The 26,325-nt window shown below is 35.6% G+C and overlaps 2 protein-coding genes across 4 annotated transcripts in view; one reads left to right on the plus strand and one right to left on the minus strand.

Moving 5' to 3' along the window:
* The window catches only part of LOC128211443 (zinc transporter ZIP11-like), a 42,096-nt gene extending 41,295 nt beyond the window's left edge, over nt 1-801 (minus strand). For both annotated transcript variants that reach the window (XM_052916251.1, XM_052916247.1), the window contains exon 1: nt 668-801. In XM_052916251.1, coding sequence (XP_052772211.1) covers nt 668-775 — 108 coding nt within the window. In that variant the 5' untranslated portion in view covers nt 776-801. The remainder of the gene's footprint in view (nt 1-667) is intronic.
* Nucleotides 802-4,015: 3,214 nt separating this feature from the next.
* Nucleotides 4,016-26,325, plus strand: part of LOC128213182 (uncharacterized) — a 30,379-nt gene continuing 8,069 nt past the window's right edge. Inside the window, exons 1-6 of one of the 2 annotated variants that reach the window (XM_052918738.1) lie at nt 4,016-4,082; nt 4,173-4,218; nt 17,476-17,706; nt 20,233-20,442; nt 21,829-21,942; nt 23,640-24,409. In XM_052918738.1, coding sequence (XP_052774698.1) covers nt 4,026-4,082; nt 4,173-4,218; nt 17,476-17,706; nt 20,233-20,442; nt 21,829-21,942; nt 23,640-24,409 — 1,428 coding nt within the window. In that variant the 5' untranslated portion in view covers nt 4,016-4,025. The remainder of the gene's footprint in view (nt 4,083-4,172; nt 4,219-17,475; nt 17,707-20,232; nt 20,443-21,828; nt 21,943-23,639; nt 24,410-26,325) is intronic. The other variant, XM_052918743.1, reaches the window with a different exon arrangement.

A 26,325-nucleotide genomic window follows, 5' to 3' on the forward strand; every position in this document is an offset into this window, starting at 1 on the left:
CACTTACCAACCAAGTTAACATCCGTTTTGAACGTACTTCCGTTTATAACGCACATCCGCCGACTACAAGTGGACCGTTACAGCACAAACAAAAATTAAATGCATTAAAAAACAGGCTTTACCTGTTATATCAAATTAAGGCTAACAAATCTTTTGCATAAGTAAAAAGCACATGCACTTCTTGTATATATACAGTTGTATTTTGATAGTAAGATAAAGCTTAAACACATAATTGTTAAAAAATTATGAAATAACATAAAATGGTTTTTATGATAATTCATTGACGTAATATTATCATCTACAAATCCCAATCGGATTGAATGGACCTAAATGGTGACAAAAATTAATGTGAAGGATTTGCCATAAAATAAATCTTAAAATAAAACATCCATAAACAATTTGGGTTTGGGTTTTCGCTCACAGTAGCTAACGTTACTTTTAAATTCTAACGTGAGCAAGGTGGTACCCCGCTTGCCATGTACAGTATTCACTTTCATATAACAGTTAAACAAAACGAAATCGTTTGCTGATGTGAGCCACTGTTTGCCTAAACCGAACAAAGCGCTGGAAGATCCAGGTAATGTTTACTTTTTATCCGAAAATAGATTATCCGAAATTCAATTATACCAGTGTGGTATTGAAAAGATTGGTTCGAGTCTGATTTTACCTGCCCGCTGTTAAAAACAAATACGAGTGAAGAGCCAAGTGCAGTAAGGCCCCATGTAAATAAAGTTCCCAGAAAAGTTTGTATCAAAGGATGAACATCTGCAATCATTTTGAGATGATGTGGACCAGCGGAAGATTGAACAAGGGCGATAATTGAGGTTTTATTTTATTACAGCGGACTTTATGTACAGTAGTTGACAATGAAGTTTTATATATATATATATATATATACTGTCTTCAAAGAACAATTGTTATTCTTTCATAATCGTAGACAGTTATGCAACATTCATGAAATTATGTTTCGATTATTATAGTAAAACGTCTTATCCTTTTAATTATTTACATTCAGTAGTGTTCATTTACAACAAACATAATTATGTTCGACATCATATTTCGTTGACGTCGCGAGCATATTTTTTGACAACTGTGTTGTCACAATTTAAAAGATTGAAATATGACCCGCTTCATATAAAATAATGTTCAATACAGGGCCAGATTCAGACAAGTCAGGATGATTACAATGGACGAGTTTTCCAGCAAATAAAGTCATTTCAACACACTTTTTGTCTTCATAGTTGTGCGATTTCCTACTTCTTTACATATCAGTATACATGTATCCTTGGGAGGCAGCAAATACAAGGACATACTCATAAACTTACCATCTTTAATACAAGATATATGAACATTTAACATATAACATTTGCAATGGTAAGAAGTTCGAAGTTCTCACTGATAAGGATTAAATGCAAAGAACTGAACAAAGTTTACTAACATATCATATTAAAACTAGGTGCAATTTTATTATTTAGATAAACAATAGGACTTTGTCATAACACTGCACTCTGCATCACTGGCAATCAAAAGATTGCCGCTCTCCGTGTCCTTCGTTTTCATTGGTAAATCGAGCTGCATACAAGCATGGACCTATTATAGGTCCGTGATAAAAGCAATCAAATTCGCATTATAAATTTCACAATATCACGGTATTCTAGACGAACTGCTTGCTTATATATATTCTCTTTTATTCCACTTTTCAGTGATTTAACATATGATATAAGTGACATGGCATACAATGTAGTTAATAATATAAATAATACATGTTCAAAAAGTACATTACTTATACATATTATATAGTTGTATGATTATTTACAAATGATTGGTTATAATGATTGAACCAACCTTTCAAATTTTGCATTCAATATGTACACGCATGCATACTGTATATTTACCCGTCATATAACTAAGAGCTTATCGAAAACGAAAAAAAAAGCATTTAGTGGCAGGTTTAAGATGTGTATGTAAGGGTACTTATGCAACAAAATGCAAGCAATATTTTATCACACTTACACACTATTATTTTTTATTGTACAGACTGATAGTGTCGTGAACAAATTTGCATACTCATAAACTTACCATCTTTGATACAAGATATATGAACGTGTAACATATAAAATTTGCAATGGTAATAAGTTCGAAGTTCTCACTGATAAGGATTAAATGCAAAGAACTGAACAAAGTTTACTAACATATCATATTAAAACTAGGTGCAATTTTATTATTTAGATAAACAATAGGACTTTGTCATAACACTGCACTCTGCATCACTGGCAATCAAAAGATTGCCGCTCTCCGTGTCCTTCGTTTTCATTGGTAAATCGAGCTGCATACAAGCATGGACCTATTATAGGTCCGTGATAAAAGCAATCAAATTCGCATTATAAATTTCACAATGTCACGGTATTCTAGACGAACTGCTTGCTTGGTTGTCAGCTGTACACACAATTAATTGCCCCGGACCGGTTGACGGTAATAAACCATGATGTATTGATCTGCTTATAAGGGAATACTCCGCATGAAAATTGACATATCAGCCCTGCATTAATTAACAATTAAAGAAAAAAAGACCAACCTGTCCCTTAGCGTATCCTCGCGCCCAACTGGGGTGGAGGGCTTCAGCCCTACAACACAGGGCTGAATCCGTGCCTGCAATATTTTTGAAAATAATTGCATTCGTCGACAAGTTTTCATGCTATTTTTCCATGATATAATACATACATGTTAGTATATAATTGCTATGTTATATTTAAGCAAGAATTTTGGTGGCTTCATTGCAGCTATTACAGGGTCATTTTATTGCCATCGGGAACCTGCCGCTTTTGTAGTGAATTTAAAAACAACAACAGCACTTTGTAAATTAATTTTAAGAAAATCCCATGATAATTGGGGGCAATTTCTCCCTCATTTGTTTGTTGCTGATACAAAAAGTTTTTAGAACATTTTAATGAATCTCCTTTGTTAGCAAAATGCCAAGATTGATAATGAACTTGAGATATTCATTATTACAAAATTACCTTCTCAGATACATTTGAGACAATGTGACATGCTATATACATGTTTTTCCAAAATAGTTTTGCTATAACATGTAGGCAACTACTTTAATGATTTCTATGTTATGAAAAAATGCGTGTTGGATAAAAGAGATATACAGTCTCTACTGTAACACATCAAACATCTATTTAATCTTCTTTTCTTGATATGAATTGAAAAAGCACCTGCACGCATTTAGATCTTTTTTAAAGCAATGTGAATGAAAACAGTCTTGCTTTCGCGACGTGAACATGTGGCAGATGGTGTATACTTTATTTGGTTCTGGTGTATGTTATTACTATCATTTAGTTCATAAAAATGTTTAAACCAAAATCAGAACGATTGATTATTATGTATACCCGTCCTAGCTATTGTAATTTACTCTTTGTTCCCATGTTATCATACTGTCAGAGCTGTAAAGAATATTGCATTGGTCAGAAGTAGAATCCTGCATATGCTTTTATTAAATGAATTATTGCTTCGGCTTACGCTTTATGAAATATCACATACGGCCCAGGCCTTACAGTCGTGTGTGAAACTTTGAAAACAAAGGTTACAGTAAAAGTCTGTTGTGAAAAGTTGTTTCATTATTATCTATATATACCATGATGAGATATGCATTGGTATACAAAATATTGCATGCAGCCTTAAATAAAAGACACATAACTCCTTTGCAAGTATATTTTATTAATACAAAAGAAATGAAACCGAAATAGGAAAGCTATGTAATAGAACCATTTCATGTAATTGGACATATTTTGCTGTTTGTTAAATATATGTTCCTGACTTAAAAATGAATGTATAAAGAAATAATACATCATAGGCTTCTACATATATACATCACAGTACATGTTTATCTTACTGAGTTCCTGTTCATTTCGCACCGTTGACTAGTGTAGCCTCCCCCATGAAGTTCGCTGTAACTAAAACGATTTGGCCAATCAATGGCTCTGTTACATTTTCAGGTCATTGGAATCAAAACATGGATAAACATGGCCGAAATGAGTACAATTGTGGAAGGAAAAGTTAAATATCGCGACGGTAAAAAGGTAAATATCTTGTAAATACTGACATTTGCATAAAAGCATTTAATGCAGAGTTCTGGTTCCCTTGAAAAACGCTTATTTTCTTTTTTTTAGTGGAAACCACGATGGTGTGTGATGAAAAAACCTTCCCCAGTCGCGGGTGAGTGAATCACAAACTTTTACTTTTTTGTCTTTTTCGAAGTTTCTGCATTTCCCAAACTGTGTTAATCCGTGATGAATATGCCAAAATTTATAGGCATGTGATTATACACATTATCGCTAGTTTCAATATTTATGGTGTGGTCTTAAACAATGAAAAGGAGTCATACAATATATTTATAAGTCTGTCCGTTCTGTCAGTCAATACTATGTCAGCCATAGCTTAACCATGTTAAATTGTATTTCATTCAAAATTCTAATATATTGATATTTTGTAAATACAAAATTATTATGACCTGTAATTGTACCTATTCAAAGTCATACCTCTCCGAAGTCTTGCCATTTTGGGTGGGAGTTGTCCCATGTATATGATGGGATACGTTATAACATAGTATGAAAACCAAAGAAACCATGATTAGTATAAGATATTTTGACTATGTTTTAAAAAGTTTAGAACATGCAGTATAATTTTACAGGTTTAAAGTATGATGAATTGCCTTTTATCTCATCATGTCACATAGCATCTAACCATTAGAATATTAAGTATGAGGTGCTATTTTAAATAAACGATGCGCTTAATTAGAATTACACTACTGATCATAACAAAATCAAGTCTTGGTCAATACATTGTCTATGTCCCTATTTCTTTGAGTGTTCAATATATTGTCATGAATGTCATAAAAATTCCAATGCCATTGTTGTATCTTGAGTATGCTGAATATGTATTTTCAAGAAGATGAAGTTAAAGTAGATTTATTTAGTGCATAAATTATTATTTTACCTGATATTTTGTATATAAACTTATTAATACAAATTTCAATGATTCAAATTTAATTAATTGAGTTTATTTGATGAAGAATTGATAGGCTGATTCCAATCATTACCAGAGGGAGAGCAGATCTTGGACACTGAAAATTTTTCAATATACTTTCCTGATCTGATTTTTTTTTTTTGTAAATGGAACACTGGCTTTTATCTAGTTAGAAACACAAACTTAGCTTTAAATTAAACAACATCTATTCTTTGTTTTGTATGGTTCCAAAATAGATGTTAAAATGGTGTCAAATTCTAGATTGACGGGCAGGGTTCGAATTATGTATTTGGTTTTCCCCACAATCAATCTAGTTTTGTGATTTGAAATTTAGGACCTTTATTTTCATGATCAGACTGTAATTAAATTAATGTTGACATAATTTGCAGACAGCATTGTTGGATGGCCTTCATTTTATTATGGATACAGGCATTTAATAAAAACTGCAGCCTACGTTCATATGGTAATGATATCTAATGTTGTCATTTTGCAAGTGAGCACTTAAACTATGCGCAAATTTATGCAATTGCGTGATAAGCTTAATTCTAACCCTGAAAAGGAGAAGTTCTTGCCAGGGTAACGACATTTTCTTACAGCAACATCATAATTTTTAATTTTTGTTATTTACATGAATAAAAACTTCAATCTCACAGATTAACAATTTTGACATTTTCTTCAGTTAGTGTCTCAGAATTAGCAGATTTTGGTATCAATGTTTTCAATTCAGTCATATATCAGATTACTCACAATTGAACAGATCTAAATTGTTTTGAAAACTGCCAGATTTTATTTTTCCTTAAGCATTAGTAACGCTTTAAGCCATAAAACATTTATTTTTGTGAACATGAAAAACTGTGGGGCAGATCTGATCTTTTGTCAGCCGTCTTGTATTACTGGTTTCCAGACAGTTACGCAAAACTGGCTCATTCAAATACCAAAAATAAAAAAGTTGTCAAACAGTCAATCTTTGAGAGTGCAGCTCTAACATGTAAATTGATCTTATAACAGGGATGCCAATTTTCCTCTTTTCAGCTGATTTCCTCTATTTTGGCCACAAAACTTTAAAATTTATATTGATGCCTTTATCTGATCTATGCAATTATTTTTTTTATTTATATATAGTGTGATTGCGATACTCCTATTTCGTACTAGTTTCCTCTTTTTTTACAAGTTTACATTGACATCCCTGTCTATATTTTGTATGTTTAAAACATAAATGAACCTTATGTTAGTCAATCATGATATTGTACATGATTCTTTTCATGTAAAATGTGTTTCTGAATGAAAATAAATCACAAGAAGACAGAATTGGTGTTTCAGAAAGGTTAAAACTAATTTTGGTAGGTGGGTAAAGCGCAATGAAAACACTTAGTCCCCTCATGAGGGAGGACACCCAGACCCCCACCAACTTTAGGGATATGTCCTTATACTTAAAAACATTTCAACACCCCTGCACATGTTGCCAGAGATGTTATGCTCTTGTATACAGTGAGGTCCATAACTTTATCTTCATAATTGTCAAATACTGAAAAACTGTTACAACAGATGAGTGAGTGTGGAGAAGTATGTTGTTTTTATAGGTTTTTTTTTTTTTATTGTTATAAAGTTATTTTAATCTTCAGATGTCTTTAAAATGAATCACTTACTGCAATGCATTCTGCCTATACAATGCAATATGATTTAATTAGTTTAAAGGTACTTTAAATTTTAACTGACAAATTGGTGGAGATGTTTGCTTATCAACTATGGACTAAACTACCACTAATGGCATCACTGAATGTTGGAAGATGCCCTACCCTAAAGGCAACATATCAGTGTAAACAGATTATAAACTATAATTGTAAGTTTGTCCTCTATTGACAATTAAAAATGGAAGCTTTAATCTGATACTCTGAAGATGTGTACAAGTATGGGACAGCCATAGTAATTATGAAAAACTGAAGTTGTGAAGATTAATGGTCAGATAAGATCGGGGTATTGTGGTGTCCTCATCAGGTATTGTGGTGTCCTTAACACACAGGAAGTGGGAGTGGTGAGGAAGCCTTAGCACATGGCACAGGGAGCTCAGCAAATATTGACATTCATTGCTTTCATATATACTTCCTTAAAACTTCTATATTCAATGTTTTAGTTACCATTTTCATGGTGGTTTATTTTGAATGCTAACATTTAAATATCAGATGAGTGTATGTGTTACTTTTCAACAAGTTTGTATGAATATCAATCCATAAAAGCACAGCATGGTATTGTTTTAGTGTAAATCTTACCCTAAGAAATAATTTTGGCCATCTTGGTTTATAATTGTATTGTTAATTTAAAAGCTTTTTTTATTGGATTATCACTACAACTCCTTTCTTCTTCCACTCTCTTGCATTATTTTATTGCCCTGACAAATGTATTATACATGTGCACTTTTTCTTAGTTCTTGCTATTAATTCAGAGCCTTTTTTCAGAAACTTGTAGAAGATTTAATCTTCATACTTGACCTAGATGTTTTTCAGTAATGTTCTTTAGATAAGAAACCAAGGTTTTATGAAAAGTCTAAAACAATTTATAGAAATTCATTGGTTGAATTAAGTAAAAAGCTTACATTTATGTATTTGTCGATGGTATCTGTTGTGATATATTGTATAACTATTATTTCTCATTTTTGTTTAAAGTTTTTGAGTGTTTATAGTTGTATCATGATTATTTTATAAATAAATTTCATGATATGACAGGGTGTGTGAAGGTCTGTCTGACTAAGAATCCATAAAGCTTTCAAAAACACCCAAAATATTTCATTTTAAGTTAATGTCTAAGTTGCGCCTATAATTTGAGTAAGCATTTCGTTATGTTTTACAAGAACATTAATTTACCTGAATTACAGAAATTAATCTAAAAATACTTGACTGAAAGCATGTGTCTGCCTTTCACCCAAGAAGTAAAGCCTCACCAGGGACACTTTCTCTTGACCTGTCATTATGGACCACTAGGAGCACTTTCTCTAGGCCTTTCATTATGGACCTATAGCGGCACTTTCTCATGACCTGTCATTATGGACCTCTAGGAGCACTTTCTCTTGGCCTGTCATTATGGACCACTAGGAGCACTTTCTCTTGGCCTGTCATTATGGACCTATAGCGGCACTTTCTCATGACCTGTCATTATGGACCTATAGCGGCACTTTCTCTTGGCCTGTCATTATGGACCACTAGGAGCACTTTCTCTTGGCCTGTCATTATGGACCACTAGGAGCACTTTCTCTTGGCCTGTCATTATGGACCACTAGGAGCACTTTCTCTTGGCCTGTCATTATGGACCACTAGGAGCACTTTCTCTTGGCCTGTCATTATGGACCTCTAGGAGCACTTTCTCTTGGCCTGTCATCATGTCATAATGTTACTCTCCCTCCTTAATGATATTTTAATAGGGAAATATCCCACAAGTATTTATTTTACATGACTGTGTCACTGTTCCCCAGAAAAATGACATATTTTTCCGTTGTGTAATGCTATAGAGTTTCAAAAATCTGAGGTAAAAAAAAGAAGTTTTGTTTAGCCTCAGTTTTTATAAAATTAAGATAGAAGTTTACCAATACCATGCACTTGTGGTTCGGTTTTTTTCCTAAGTTTTATTCGCTATGATATAATTGATTTTGCAAAAACAGGAAATAGTGGTCTGAGAGCACATATAGGTAAAGATGATAGTTGGTTTTTTACTTGAGTAGATTTGATTTCCAACATATACCTTGAAATGAGTGATTCAATGAGCTGGTAATTAAACTAATTGGCTGATTGATAGTTGAGATATCCCAGATGTTTTCATCAAAACAGAATTTATGAAAGCATTTCTGTTGATTCTAAAGTGAGTGGGTTGTTAACAGAAATTTCTAGATAAAATTAGCAAAACTTAAAACACAAAATTGTTTAAATCAGAATTTATTTATTTTTTAATTGAAATGATTATAAAAAATGTATTCAATTCTTGCAGTTCTGTTTCCCATCTTGGCACTCCCATGCTGACTGTTTTATTGGAAGACTTTAGTATTTCCTGGTGCATCATTCCTGCATCATTCCGAAGTCCAAAGGTTTAGTTGAAGGAGGCTGCACCTGGCACTGGCTTTATTGTTTGGCAATTCATTCATGGTGCCTGTCAAGCGTTATCAGGAGTAACAGATCCAATTAAGAGTTGCAGGCAAGAAAAGAAGTCAACAGATCAGATGGGCACTCCAGAAAAGTTTTAGAAAGATGTTACATGTACTGTTTGTTGAATCAGAATTATGTTAATTTGCCAATGATCTGTTAAGTAAGCATTTTGTTAATCTCATTTGCTATTTTAATGGAAAATTTTACCCATGTATTTCATGTTGGCTTGAGACATGATTTTCTGTTCTGTTGTGAGTAGCTCTTGGCCATTGTTTCCTGGAAATGTCTCAGACAGCTGATAAGCCTCCTGGGCATGACTAATTAATCACTGATGATTCAAACTTATAAATGGGTCAATACACATTACACACACCCTGTCTGAGAATTGTAAATGATAAAATAACATTTCATGAACCACATAATTTCAAAAAAAGTCACAAATCACAAATCCAGACAACCATGGCAATTCTCAAGAAGAATGTCAAAGTTGACATACATTGATTTTGAAAATGGCAATTTGTAATAGAAAATGTTTCTCTTTTTCAAAGCCTGTACATTGGTATTATCATCATAATTATAACAGATATTTACGAAGCTGATTAGTACTTTCAGCAGCCATCTACTGTGTGTGGTTTTGGTCTTTGTTTGACCTGATAGGGGAAGTTTTTATGTTGTAATTTATAGTAAATACACATTGCCCCAGCAGGTGACAATTTTATATCACTTACAACTCTTTTATGAGCAATAAGTAGCCCAGTGTAAATCTGTTTTCACCAAATACTTGTCACAAGTGTTAACTAATCTGTCCTTGTGTAGCAAGTTGAAGGCTTGCTTCTGTTCATCTCCTTTTAGATTTATGCCTTCATGGCTGATTAAAGGACAGATGCACCAGTATATAGTTATGTAGCAGGAGTACCCGTTCCAGAATGAAAATTCAGAAAATCATTTTGAAAATACCCCAGACTTGAAGGTGAGGGTTTTTCAGGCGTAGGGGAAGGTTTCCTAACTCCCACATATTTGCAAAATTATTGCGTGAGTGAATTTTATAAAAAAAAATCACAATTATACACTAAAAAACAACAATTCGTAGCAGAACAGTCAGCTATGTGTAAGTCCATCCTGGTAGGTTGATTGGGAAACATGCTCCCTTGGTGAAAATAGTCTAGTAAAATATAAGAAATATATTGAATTTCTTTTGTTGTATGAAGTGTTTTTCGGATATATTGAATGCTGTTAGAATAGATTTGTAATTGATTTCAAATTTCAAATTAGGGAACTCACTTTTTGAAGAATATCTGTCAGTTGTAAATTTAAAAATAGCTAAAATTATTGTCAAATACTCCGGTCTAATCTTAATGCATTCACTTATTTGTCAACCCAATTGATTGAATTTGTAACTTGTGGTTTGCAGATAAGAAAAATAAGTGAGTTGATCAAGTAAAAATCAATTTAAATATCACAGATATAATAAAATCTGTCTGTATGCAAAGATTCTGCATTTCTAATTACAGGCCAAAGAAAAGGAAAATACAACAGGCATTTGTGCAGTGCTAAATCTGTGAAAACCACACTTAGTATTTTGATGTCTTTGTCACATGTAAAATCAAACGACGCTGTACGTATCTAGCTAAAAGACCTGCACTGTGTAATATAGTTAGTAATTAAAAATCAGTTGAAAATCAAAAGTTAATATAAATGTTTGAACTAAAGTAGTTTGAAAGAATTACAAGCTACATTTGAATGTTAACATTAGTGCACTTCACAATGGATGCACATGAAAGCAAATTCTTGATGAATCATTCAAAATGATCTATACAGCTGTTGTACCAAACTGTTCTTCTTATAGAGAATACAACCACATATAGGTACAATATCGATTCCGAGGTTATATAATGGATTATCTGCTAACTCAATCGTTAACAATCAATTTTCAACAAAACTTCATCAACTTTTTATCTTGAGTAATAGGTATTGTTTACTTTTGTTTGAATAAATCATTAAATTGGTGAAAGCTGAGTGTATTAATGACTTAATGCAAGTTTGGCCATCAGATGGTTTCCAAATCATTGAATCAGAATTCTTCTGACATGAGCATAAACACACTATATATATACATTCATGCATACAACTTCAATAATGTTTGTAATCATTTTTGGACAGATGGCATAGAAAATAAATAAAAATATATTGATATATATATATATATATATATAAAAACACAAATTTTACAAATGTTTTTTTTTGGGAGGGGGGGGGAGTTGGACTGACTTTCCCTTTGAATTTCACATTATATGTAGTTGTATAAGTTGTAAAATGATGGAAATATGTAGTTTATTTTGTAGTGCAGTGTCCATTTATAAAATGCTTGAAGTGTAGAGAAACCTCAAAGTTGAAAACATTTCATGAATATCTGATCAGGGACACAGATGGAGGACTATAAATTATGCTACTTATATTTGAAAACACGTATGGTCATCAAACTTGACATTAAGGTTGGGCCTGACCAGTAGATGACCCCTATTGATTTTAGAGGTCATTGGGTCAAAGGTCAAGGTCGCAGTGACCTTTAATGGTAAAAGGATTTTAAAGCTTGTCCGAGTGATAACTCAACAATGCCTGGACTTACTGTCATCAAACTTGATAATTATGGAAGTTGGGATTAAGGAGTCATTGGGTCATAGGTCAAGGTCACAGTGACCTTGAATGCAAAAATGTTGTTTGAGTGATAACTTGACAATGCCTGCACCCATGGCCCTCAAACTTAACATGGGGTTGCGCCTGACCTATAGATGACCCCTTATGATTTTAGGGGTCAAAGGTCAAGGTCACAGTGACCTTGAACGAAAAAAGCTTGTCTGTGTGATAACTTGACAATGCCTGCCCATGGCCCTCAAACTTGATATTTTTCGGTTTTTGGTGATGAATCCTACGGATTCTTAGGTCATAGAGTCGAAGGTCATGGTCAAAACACACTCTATCCTCACCCTTTGAATAATCATAACTTTAAATCTGCCTCAACGGCATCCAATGTCGGTGTCAATTCAATTGTCCTTATAATCCTGACAACATGGCGCTCGGGGGGTGCATAATATTTGACAAACATCTCTTGTAAACAAAAAATGCCTAGCTGTGCTGGGCTTGAAGGTTTAATTTCCATTTTTAATAAAAAGACCTTCAAATAAACAGAAACCTACATGTACTGTTAGTTTGTAGCCCAACTAAACACTTGATGCGCAATTCTGTTCATTTGCATTCATTTTTGGCACAAGCATTTTTGTAGCGCTAAATGCAGGAAAACCAATTTGGAAAAGTTTTGGGCCAGTTTAATAGTCAGTAATTGTTGTCAGTGGTTAAGGGTGTTCCCATTTCTCTGAAAACTATCTGGGACTCATTTTCTTGGAGATTTTTTCTGAAAGATTGTAAAACAGATAACATATCTTGATATCTCAATTTTCTTTCATTTAGAACCAGTACACAGATGATAAAGCCATGGGGTAGGAGATGCCCAGGGTGTTTTTGTCACAATCCCCAGCTGGTGCTTACACACTGATTTAGTTTGCACACTCTGTGGCCAAGTGCCTCCAGTTATATTCAAAATGCTCACATTCCAAGCAAGGACCAACTGTTTACAAAAATCAAGTGTTTTCTGTGATGTCTACATGGCTATGGATCCCAGAACCACATTTTCAACGCATTATTATTACAACAAAAAATCATATTAAGTTACACTTTGCCTATGTATCTCATTGTACCAGTAATGATCAATGATTATTGATGTTGCAAGTGTCTATATAATCATTTCAACCATTTTTTTTTCTTATTTCAAGTGACAGCTGTGATCATGCATTGTTTGTATGTCAGAATATACCTGGATTTTAAGTGGCTTAATGAAGCAACATTGGTTCCCCTCATGTGGATAACTGCAACGTTATCTTATCAAGCTTATCAGGTTTCATAACGAGGAAATTGCTTCCTCTGGCCCGGCTTCTGTGTGAGGGTCTGTTTCCTTGGTAATTGGCTTTGAAAATTAGACAAAAAGGTTTTCTCATTAATTTTGAATAATTCTGTAGCTGGTATATTTCGTTCAGTAATGTTTTGAAATGTTTCAAACTTTTAGCTAACCTGATGGAGATCTTTCACTTTTGTTTGAAATTTGTTGAAACCTGATGATACTGATGTTTTAAAGTACTCTCAGTTGCCCTGATGAGAGTAATTTTATAGCTCCAGACTCTGGATATCCTGATGTCCTGTCAATCACAGACCAGTAGTCCAGGGAACCTAGGTGCAACCAAAACAACACCAGGAATATGTTTTGTTTATTTTGTAATCCATGAATTATACTACACATACAGTTAATTGTTAAAACTCATGTATTATAAAGAAGATCATTAGCAGGTAAGTATGATATCATGGCCAGTTATTTGAATCCAGTGAGTCATGAACACCAACAACCATGCGTGGCTCTCATTGGCTTTCATCATTTATACTCCTACCTTTGAAGTATGAATATATATTTACCTCAATTGATGTGGCTGATGGCTGTCAATGAAATGAATCTGAACCTGTATATTTTTTTAAGAATCTGAGTGCTTCTTAACATAATCAGAATAAAAATAACAGGCCAGTCTTGACATTGAACCTACTTTTAACTTACATGTTACTCAGTTGATTGAGCACCTTGTTCTCACAGTTTCTATCCCAAGACTTGCAGTTGGCGAAGCACAAAATATTGATATGTTCAATCCCCAGATAAGCGGTTGGTGGATCACCAGAGGGGTCACCGGTTCAAATCCAAGGCTAGCATTTAATGTATCACTCGAGGTAACAGGTTCAACCCCAAGGCTAGCAGTTTGAGAACACCAGAGAGTCACAGGTTCAATCCCTAGGCTAACAGTCAGTGGAGCACCAGAGGGTCACAGGTTGACAGTTCAATCCCAAGGCTAGCAGTTGGTGGATCACCAGAGGGTCACAGGTTCAATCCCAAGGCTAGCAGTTGGTGGATCACCAGAGGGTCACAGGCTCAATCCCAAGGCTAGCAGTTGGTGGATCACCAGAGGGGTCACAGGTTCAATCCCAAGGCTAGCAGTTGGTGGATCACCAGAGGGGTCACAGGTTCAATCCCAAGGCTAGCAGTTGGTGGATCACCAGAGGGGTCATAGGTTCAATCCCAAGGCTAGCAGTTGGTGGATCACCAGAGGGTCACAGGTTCAATCCCAAGGCTAGCAGTTGGTGGAGCACCAGAGGGTAACAGGTTCAATCCCAAGGCTAGCAGTTGGTGGATCACCAGAGGGTCACAGGTTCAATCACAAGGCTAGCAGTTGGTGGAGCACCAGAGGGGTCACAGGTTCAATCCCAAGGCTAGCAGTTGGTGGGTCACCAGAGGGGTCATAGGTTCAATCCCAAGGCTAGCAGTTGTTGGATCACCAGAGGGGTCACAGGTTCAATCCCAAGGCTAGCAGTTGGTGGAGCACAAGAGGGGTCACAGGTTCAATCCCAAGGCTAGCAGTTGGTGGATCACCAGAGGGGTCACAGGTTCAATCACAAGGCTAGCAGTTGGTGGATCACCAGGCAGTCACAGTTTCAATCCCGAGGCTAACAGTCAGTGGATCACCAGGCAGTCACAGTTTCAATCCCAAGACTAGCAGTTGGTGGATCACCAGAGGGATCACAGGTTTAATCCCAAGGCTAGCAGTTGGTGGATCACCAGAGGGGTCACAGGTTCAATCCCAAGGCTAGCAGTTGGTGGAGCACCAGGGGGTCACAGGTTCGATCCCAAGGCTAGCAGTTGTTGAATCACCAGAGGGTCACAGGTTCAATCACAAGGCTAGCAGTTGGTGGAGCACCAGAGGGGTCACAGGTTCAATTCCAAGGCTAGCAATTTGTGGATCACCAGAGGGGTCACAGGTTCAATCACAAGGCTAGCAGTCGGTGGATCACCAGGCAGTCACAGTTTCAACCCCTAAGCTAACAGTCAGTGGATCACCAGTGGGGTCACAGGTTTAATCCCAAGGCTAGCAGTTGGTGGATCACCAGAGGGACACAGGTTCAATCCCAAGGCTAGCAGTTGGTGGAGCACCAGAGGGGTCACAGGTTCAATCCCAAGGCTAGCAGTTGGTGGAGCACCAGAGGGGTCACAGGTTCAATCACAAGGCTAGCAGTCGGTGGAGCACCAGAGGGTCACAGGTTCAATCACAAGGCTAGCAGTTGGTGGATCACCAGAGGGGTCACAGGTTCAATCACAAGGCTAGCAGTCGGTGGATCACCAGGCAGTCACAGTTTCAATCCCTAGGCTATCAGTCAGTGGATCACCAGAGGGGTCACAGGTTCAATTCCAAGGCTAGCAGTTGGTGGAGCACCAGAGGGTCACAGGTTCAACCACAAGGCTAGAAGTTGGTGGAGCACCAGAGGGACACAGGTTCAATCCCAAGGCTAGCAGTTGTTGGATCACCAGAAGGTCACAGGTTCAATCCCTAGGCTAACAGTCAGTGGATCACCAGAGGGGTCACAGGTTCAATCCCAAGGCTAGCAGTCGTTGGAGCACCAGAGGGTCATATGTTCCATCCCAAGGCTTGCAGTCGATGGAGCACGAGAGGGTCATATGTTCAAATCCAAGGCTAGCAGTTGGTGGAATATCAGGGGGTCACAGTTTTAATCAAAAGGCTAGCAGCTGGTGGAGCACCAGAGGGGTCATAGGTTCAATCCCAAGACTAGCAGTTGGTGGAGCACCAGAGGGTTACAGGTTCATTGCTAATGCTAGCAGTTGGTGGATCACTAGGGGACACAGGTTCAATCCCAAGGCTAGCAGTTGGTGGAGCACAAGTGGTCATTTTATGTCAAGGCTAGTTGTTGGTGGATCACCAGAGGGTCACAGTTTGAATCCCAAGGGTAGCAGTAGGTTGAGTACCAGAGGATCAGAGTTTGAATCCCAAGGCTAGCAAATGGTGGAGCACTAGGGGGATCTCCGGTTCAATCCCAAGACTAGTTACATACTTCAGTGAAGACTGCATTGTTGTTCAATTCACCTTTTCTTGTTTGAAATATCTACAAATATACAAAAAATATCAAACAAATAAAGACGTTGTACTTAGATTAAACAGTACAAAAGCATTCACAACACATCTTGTAGATAATTAACCATTGCCTGTGTAAAAGAATTTGGTTCTACAACAGAAGATAAATAACTGTATAATATTGATATGTGCTGTACATTTGATTGCTGAGGTTGAGCGATAACTGTGACTTCAAGTGAACCTCTGAGCAAAACTTCAGAAAGCCATTCAGTCATGCCTGGTAGCCCCACCTGGCAGTGATCATGTTTATTGTAGTCAGAGGCACAATTAATGAGACAACATTGAAAACAAAAGTGAACATATACAACAGATCCAGCCCTAGCCCCTGGTAAAAAACTTGCCATTTGATAAATGGGCACACCAGATTGTCTTAATTGTTTGTGTGGAGGAGCATCTCAGTAGCTCATCTTTAGTTCAGGTTGCAGATACAGTTGGTTATTTAATCTATTTTGTGGGTGGATGTCTGTGTTGGTATGTTAAATCCAGACAATAGAAATAAAATAAAGTTAGATAGGTGTATCTGTTCAAGTGTGGTGATGATTGTTTATTGGTGTTGATAGTTTCTGTGGCTGGTCACCAATGGCTGTGGTTTATTGTTAGGTAGGGTAAGGTGTGTCACTTAATGTTAGTGACTGATACACGCTGGCTTTTGGATTATACTGTTGGAGTGGTTTTTAACTGGATAAGGATTTTCACTGTTGCCTGGGACTTCTATGACCTTTCTTAAAAAGTAATTCATGTAAGTGTCAGTGGAAGCTTAAGTAACTAAATCGTTTGATCAATTATTTATCAGGTAGTTTTCTGATTAATATGTGCAAGATTTTTATTTCTTCTTATTATATTATTACCTTAATTTGATATACAATCTTTAGATCTCTAAGTTCATTACTAATTACTTTTACTAAGATGTGAGTTACCACTGTTTAGAAGTGTGCATCACAGAGGAGAACTGGGTTCACATATGGCTGCTCCAAACATTGCCAAGCATTAATTAAAAAGCAGTTCGTGTTGGTACTCAATGGAAGATCACGGAATATTGTGGTTTTGTTGACAGCTGTTTTATTTCTATATGATAAATGACTTTTTTAGGTTGAAGGCAAACCAACATATAGGACATTGATGCAAATCACTATATATTGCTTGATATCTAGGCATGAGGACTAGACTGTTTATTTTAATATAGATTATAGACTAACAATTGAATAAGAAGAGGACTGAATGTTCACTTTCCATATGTTGTGTATTTTCAGACCGTCTGCTGGTGTACCTGTACAAGGATGTGCGGGACGCGGTAAAGGGCCTCTCAGCAAAGTCAAGCTTCCCCCTGGACGGTTTCTACGGACTCGAGTCTGGCATCTGTATTGACAAGGAGACCAGTGTTCTCGCCATTATTTGCAACAAGCAGATCACCCTACTGGCCTTCGACTCCCGTGAAACTCTCATACAGTTTGAGATCAAGATTAGGCGCAGTCTAGGAGAAGGTAATTCTTATAATATTTAATGCCCATTTTAAACTTTTTTTTCAGTAAAACATTCAAGGTACTGTCATAACCTTGGTGTGGCTGTCATTGGTGGTGAAGTCATACAAAAAATTAAACCTTTGGGCATAAATTAAAAAAACGCTCAAGAACTTAACATCGGACTTATATAATTCCAATGAAAATATTTATAGTGAGAAGCAAAGCTAAGATTAATTTGATCTTCTGAACCTTGGCCAACAGTGAAAAATAAACAAACGTTGACATCTACTGGTGGCACTCTTGTTCCAAATTTCGAGGCTCTCTCATGGTTCTTCTTTTTCCTACCTTTTGAAAAGGCTTTCTATTTTTCCTACTTTATGTCAAAACCTACTACTTTTTTTTTTGAAAAATGCTGATCTATATATCAGTTTTTATTTTTTATTTGTGTGTTTGTTTCATTTACCGATTACCTAATGATTCTGAAGCAGCGAGTAATAATCAATTGAAACATTGCCCATCTGAAATGGCCTCAGACGGCTATAAACTTTCAAAAAACTTGCCTGGCTTAGTTTTATGACAGGTTTGAAATAGGTATTGAAAGACATTAAAAGTGATTTGTTCTTCTTGTAAGATGATCTTAAACTGAATTGTACAAAATTCCTCATTTCTCTTCTTACTGTTGCAAAAAAAAATCCTGCTTTTTCCTACTATTTTGTCAATAAAGCACCTGTTTTATGACTACTTTTCTATGGGCCACTGCTGGAGCCTCTGCATTTGTTCTAAAATAAGCATAAAACATACATTAATAATTAAGGGTTGATGTTTTCACCAGTTTTCTTCAGTTTGAATGGCCTGCTTGACGTACAGCTACCAATGTATTTTTTTTTACAAAGTCACAAAGAACAAAACTCAAAGACAACATAGCTTTGGCTTCCACATGAAACAAGCATGGCCTAATCAACGTTCTCTTCTCACAGTTTCACATGACAATTAGCTTAACTATTAATTGCAAAGAAACTGAAATTCAATTAAACTCAAAAAAATGATTTCCATTTGAAGATTTCATCAATATTCAGCATGGGTTTCGTGTGAACCTTGGTTTTGAAGAAGACTGGATAATTGTTTTTTATGGCAGTGAGATGACATGGGCCTCTGGGAGCTAAGAAGTACTTCTAGTCAGGGCCTCTTGACTACTACTGTGAAACTACTGGAAGTCATCTAAGAAAAGATTTGCAATATTCTACCACATAACTACTGGAAGTCATCTAAGAAAAGATTTGCAATATTCTACCACATTGTTATCTCCCATATTTTAGTTCTTTCGCCATTTACTTGTCTTCATTTAAAACGTTTTCAATTTCAGATAACATTTCTTCGAACTTGTTAACTTGTGAAAAGGGAAGATATCAAATGGGGTGCTTTGATATTTTTGGGGGGTGTGAAATTTCAGTAATTGAAAGCTGAAATGGTCATGGAAAAAGTTGAGATGTGGGAACAAGCTCCGAATATTTTGTGTAATTATATCTGTCAGAACTGAATATAAGCCAGATATTTGTATTTGATGAGCTAGAATGTATTACCTGGCAGTTGCTGTCTTCAGTTTGCCTGCTGTTAAACCATACTGGAGAAGATAAGCTCAATCATGCGGAACAAATGCACTTATTTTTAATTCTTATATATATTGTTTTAAAAAAAAACTTCAAAAGTCCAGGGTGAATATTGGTATAACTTATGAAATCATGTTTGTAAACAAAAATGATAGCAGCTGATTATATATTTATTTCTATATTTATGTGTATTAATTTGCTTTACAAATTTCAGGAAAATACCTTTAATACATGTATTCACCAATATTTATTTAACCCAAGTAACAACTTAAGTACTTGTAACTTTCATGAAGCATGTTTGCATCCACTGTATATGTGATAACATCTCAGCAGTCCATTTGGTTGTAGGTAGTTCACTTATCACCACCAGACACAGCATTCAGGAGTAATGCCTGTAAACATTTCAGAATTTTTTAGCTGAAAGTAAACTATTCAAGGCTGAATTCTGTAAACATAAACTATCACTGTTTTACCTGCACCAGTGTTTTATATGCTCTAAACATAATGATGGCTCTTTAAGCACTTGCTGCATCATATATAAAGTGGTTGCAGTGGGTAGCAGTTTCATAACAGCTGCAGGTGAATGAAAACAGTGTAAGCTTAATGTTTTGTGGAAATCATTGAAACAAGCAAACATTTTATAAATGAACTGTACTATTGAGTAGAAATTGACATCTAAATCATCTATATTCAGTCTTTCTATTGCCATACAAATAAGTGACTGACTTACTTAATGAAATCCCATAAGAAGGTAACCTTATTTGTTTAGCAATAACTTTTAACTCTTTAAGAGTATTATGTCAGGGAGAGCTGCAAGACTGTTTGGAAAGCCCAATAGATCTAACTTGCGTCCAGTATTCATGACAAAGACATTGACAAGTATATGACATGTGTTACTAAGTTATACTTCTTACATTGCAACCTATGATCTCTATTCCAGAGCACCAGTTTCCCGTGCGCACCATCAAGGTCCCGTCCCACAGTAAGCTCCCACTTGACCTCCTTCGTATGCACATCCATGGCTCCAAGTTCTGCCTGACTGGTCACATTCCACCAAAGATCCTTGGCAGCTGGCAGGTGTCCGAGCTACGCAGATTTGGTGCCATCGACGGAAAGTTCTGCTTTGAAGGAGGATCACGCTGTGGTAAAGGTATGGCAAGGGGGGAAACAATGGAATCTGAGTGCAAAGTTTAAGTAAGTTTTGTGGAAAAGTTAAACATATAAACGTATATGACCATTGGTTGTTATTTGTCTAGGGTATATGACCATTGGTTGTTATTTGCCTAGGGTATATGACCATTGGTTGTTATTTGTCTAGGGTATATGACCATTGGTTGTTATTTGTCTAGGATATATGACAATTGATTGTGATATTTCTAAGAGATATGACTTTCGATTCTGATATTTCAAGGAGATATAACCATTGATTGTGATATGTCTGGGAAATATGACCATTGGTTGTGATATGTCTAGGGTATATGACCATTGGTTGTTATTTGTCTAGGGTATATGACCATTGGTTGTTATTTGTCTAGGGTATATGACCATTGGTTGTTATTTGTCTAGGATATATGACAATTGATTGTGATATTTCTAAGAGATATGACTTTCGATTCTGATATTTCAAGGAGATATAACCATTGATTGTGATATGTCTGGGAAATATGACCATTGGTTGTGATATGTCTTGAATATGACCATTGATTGTTATGTGTCTAGGATATATGACCATTGGTTGTTATTTGTCTGGGAAATATGACCATTGGTTGTTATTTGTCTGGGAAATATGACCATTGGTTGTGATATGTCTAGGATATATGACGATTGATTGTAATGTTTCTAGGATATATGACCATTGATTGTGATATTTCTAGGAGATATAACCAATGTTTGTGATATGTCTAGGATATATAACCAGTGATTGTGATATGTCTAGGATAAATGACCATTGGTTGTGATATGTCTAGGACATAAGAATTGATTGTGATATGTCTAGGATAAATGACCATTGGTTGTGATATGTCTAGGACATGAGAATTGATTGTGATATGTCTAGGATATATGACCATTGATTTTGATATTTCTAGGAGATATAACCAATGGTTGTGATATGTCTAGGATAAATGACCATTGATTGTGATATGTCTAGGAGATGAGAATTGATTGTGATATGTCTGGGATATATGACCATTGGTTGTGATATATTTAGGACATGAGAATTGATTGTGATGTGTCTTGGATATGAGAATTGGTCATGATGTGTCCATTACTAGTCAAACATTGTTCCAGTCATTTCAATCAATATCTAAAATTAATTCAAATTTTATGATTAAATAATGAACACCCTCAGGAAAGAAATTCATGGTTTACAACTGTTTTCTTAATGTTTTGAATTTGTCTGGAGTCATCAAGGTTCCAAAATGTTCAGTAATGTAAGATGCATGGCAATTATCTTTGTTTTCTTTTAATAACCCTGACCAAACCAGTGTAACTGTAACTTATGTACCAATTTTGAATGTTAAATTCTGTATTTCAGGTGCAGGCTTCCACGTGTTACAGACAGACCAGGTGGAAGAGATCTCAGAGATCATTTCTCGAGCCAGTGCCGGAAAGTCGGCCCCTATTATCCGCAGACAAACTGGTAAACGAAGTATGTCTAAATGCTGCTTTTACAATATACACTAACATGGCTGCTGTGTCAGCTGTATGCTTTGTCAGCATGATGCAATGATGGTAGATTAATTTCAATGCATGTATAAGCTTGCCTTGGCAGACATTTATTTCTTTATACAGACATTGAAACACAATCCTGATGTTACTACATAATATGTAGAAGAAATATTTTAACTAAGACGCATCTGTTTGTACTAAGCTTCACAGAATCATATAAAATATCACATAGCTTTTCACTTCATTTCTTTTAAATATTTCCTGCTACATTCATCAGACTGAACAAACATTTAACAATGATGATAATTTGTGAATGTGGGCATTCAGCCAGTCTAAACTTTCTTTACAAAAACAAACAAGCTCACCATTCCTGCCTTGAGATTTGATTTCACTATCAGAAGTTGTCTGTCTCGGTGTCCTTAAATAGATTTTTTAAAGTAATAGCCAGGTAATTGGTAGGAATGTTGATCAATAAGTGCTGTCTAAGATAAGTGCAGATTCAATTGTGTTGTATTTCCTGCATGAAATAGTGATAATCTTTATGTTTTAGTAAATAGATGTGCTGTTTTTGCCTGCCTTTATTATCATCGCCTGCCGAAAAATTCCATTATCCGCTTTTATGTCCTTTTGTCCATCCAGTCATTGCAATGTATAGCAACTACTTAGAAGTAATTAATGAAACTTATGTCAAGAGCAAGCGCAAGATTCACCTGAATCGGGTCAGTCAACAGTGAAAAAGTGAAATTTTGTCTGTCTGCAGCCATACTTATGTATATACCGGTAATCAACAAAAAAATAATGAAATTTTGTGGGTTTAACAATAGTGTGGTGGTGCACGCTCAATGTTTTCATTTGATCAGGACAGTATCACAAGAGAAGTTGCCCTTAAGTAATGATCAAAGCCACTAAAACCAGCTAAGAATTAGCCTTCCCTGAGCTTATACTACGGAACATAAGTTGAAATTAACAAAACTTACATGAATTGTGTATACGGTAACTATAGGAATATGGTGCATGTTCAACAATTGTATGAATGAGGTCAGGAACACAAGAGTAATTGCCCTTTCATTAATGAAAAAAGCCTTCATTTGGCTTTTGTCGAGCCATGTTTAAATAATTGACAGAACTTCGTGAAACTTACATGTGTGTTCAACCATAGCGAAAAGGTGCATGCACATATTTTGTTAAGATTTGATCAGTACCATCACAATTATTGACCTTTGATTTATCAAATTATTACACATTGAAGACATAACTATGTTTTTGCAAAACTTTACTTTAAATTATTTATTATTTATTTTATTAAATTTATATTAAATAGTCCACCAAGATCACAATTACTTTCTTATATATATATAAATTACCCTTTGAGATGTTTGCTTAAATTGGAGTCTTGATATGTTAAAATCTTAGCAATGAAATTCCTACAGCAGGGGTTATCAATTTCCAAGTTGCTTGTTGTCTTTGTTTAGTGCTCATTAAGTTTCATCTAATTAGAACACAAATACTGCCAACAATGAATTTACCAAAAAATAACTACAGCCTCATTTTCATTTATTTTTTATCTATTAACACAACTAAGGTGTCTGCTGATATTGAAAGTAGGTAGTTTTATGAATCATCTTAAAAGTGGACAAACCCCAATATAAGCAATTTACTGTTAATATTGTGTTTCAGGGAGTGAGTTTCTGGAGCCCAGCAAGCAGTCAGTCAGTGACGCAGTCTTCAAGAAGTTTGAGAACCGGCAGGTGTTTGCAGACCAGAATTACCACGACGACAACTCTTGGCCCCGGTACAAACGACACTCCATCAGCTTTACTGATTTTCGGCGAGGGAAAACTTACACGGATAAACAACATTTACAGAGCATTGAAAATGTTGAGAAGGAGCGCTTAATGGCAATCTATGACGTGCCTCCAAGAAGGATTCGTAAAGTAGAACAAAAAAATTTTAACAGTGAAAACAGCTCTGCTCGCAGTTTTGATGAAAACTTTAATGCCTTTCGAAATATTTATGGACAATCATCACAGGGTAATGAAAACTATCTCAATTGGACTGGTGAATTTAATAACAATGTAATGTCCTATCAAGTGCCAAGAAACTGTGTAGAACAGTCTGATACTGTCAGTGTTGACCAATCAGAGACAACCACTATCACCAGCAGCCAATCAGATTCTACCTCACCAATAGGGAGTGTTTTATCTCTGCAGTGTGAAAGTCAGGATCACAATACCATGTCCATCTCCTCCAGTGCACCTGTCCTGTGTAACTTTGTAAACGAGCCATTGACCAATCACTACAAGCACATCAGCCAATCAGTGCCAGGTGAGAAGCGGGCAGAGCTAGACCGAGTGCTTGACATTCAGCATGATGAAGTGATGAGAAGCCTGGACCAGAGCCAGCAGGAGATCGAGAAGGAAATGTCCCTTCTCGATGAGATGCTGCAAGTGAGTACAAGGCTTGGCTTTCCCTTCAATCAAGCTTTTTACAACAAGTTGCAGAACAGTTCAACTGTTGTGACCAGTAGACACTTTCCAACAATTGGCAAAGCTAACCAATTGTTGGAAAGGGTTTACATTCTCTTCATTTGTTTAGTCATCTGCTTGCATACAAAGCCATGTGTTTTGTCAGGTCAACCCATGATCATTGGATATTCCAGGGTAGATATGGGTTTTGAAATATTTGTATAAACATACAAACTGTCCATAGAATTCACTCTTATTGAAAAGATAACGAGTGTGCATATTTCTTACCAATGAACAGAGTATCAAGTTTTATTTCCGTCCTTTACATTTTCTATTAAATGTCATTAATTCAAATTGAAATTTATTATTTTTGCTGTGTTAGCAAATGTTGGAACAGAAAATTAGTTAAAGTGCAAATCCAGCCCATAATGGCCCTACATTAAAATTATGATGTGAAGATAACAACATATATATATAGTTCTTAATTTGTCCACATTTGGGTTAGTGTCCAGTTGAGCTTTTGCTTGCTGAGGTCACATATATTTCAGTGTAGGGTTAATTTATTTGTTAGTTTGTTTTCAATTATTTTTAAGGTGATTATAAGCAATAATGAATACAGGGAATGAACTGAGTGTATTTTGTCATTGATGCCACCGACAGTTAAACCAGGACAAGTCATATTGTACACCAGAACCATTTTAACTTGAGTCAAATACTATTTTGTTTGAACAATTTATATAAATTGTCCACTGTGTTACACTTCCATGTCCTCTCTTAAACCTTGGATTCAAAATAACATCTAGATTAAGTTAAAAAATGAGCCAGATTGCACTGTTCACTGCCAAATATGGTCATTTTATTATCCAAATTTTACCAATTTTCCTTTGTTTGATCTCTATCTGAGCATTTCATAAGTTAATACCTATCCTTACCAAATAAGTGAAACTTGCAAAGTTTTGAGGCAAACTATCTCACTGAAGTTTGATAAAGAGGCTGCCAGATTACACTGTTTACTCATTGAGCAATTTTGGTTAACAAAACTATTATTGGCGGTGATCAACCACCAGCATTATTTATTTTGGATTAACAGCCCTTAATTTTTTATAATTTTATCAAGTTCATATAAATTGTATTTCTTATTTCCAATCATTACCAAACTTATAATCTAAGTTTAGAGGCATAATTAAGAGGTAAATCAACATTCATATTATAATACAATGTAGATTCATCCCTTTAATTGTCTAAATTTGACCAAGCACCTTTAACGGGAAATGCTCTTTTGGGCATTTTTTATTTAATTTTAACTCAACCAGATAACAAAGTTTAAAAGTGTAATATCTCAACAAAGAGTAATGGCCCTTGAATTGTCCTAATGTAACATGCCGACATTTCCGGTAAATAGAAAGTTAGAATCGACGTGTAAGGTTCGGGTTTAATGTCCAGGTGGATTAAGGTTGAAGTGGATAAATTGACAACTACAATATCTTTTCATCATATGTGTATTCCACGAGTATCACAACTGTGTCGTTCTATAATATAACTGAACATAAGGTATGTGGAACCAAATGTCCTATAAATATCTCGAAACGTCTTCCTATCTCACCCCATAACCGTGTTGTCAGTGTACTGTTAATCAAATGTCATAATGCTAAAACTTCTAACTTTAAAAAGTACAATACAAGATGTCTCCCAAAAGCAATGTTTTAAGTGAGAACATCTCACGAAAATCTCTCTGCGTGAAAACGCTAATTTCACAACATAATATTCTATCAAGGAAATAGTAAAAACGGCAAATTAGCACCGGGTTACACTAATTTGATCAAATTTATATTGCACACTCTTAAACTTTAGTTATTGTGGCAGATTTTCTATGCATGTACTTCGACGGGCAAGAATTG

The sequence above is a fragment of the Mya arenaria genome, chromosome 2 (assembly GCF_026914265.1).
Source record: "Mya arenaria isolate MELC-2E11 chromosome 2, ASM2691426v1".
In the NCBI taxonomy this organism is placed as follows: domain Eukaryota; kingdom Metazoa; phylum Mollusca; class Bivalvia; order Myida; family Myidae; genus Mya; species Mya arenaria.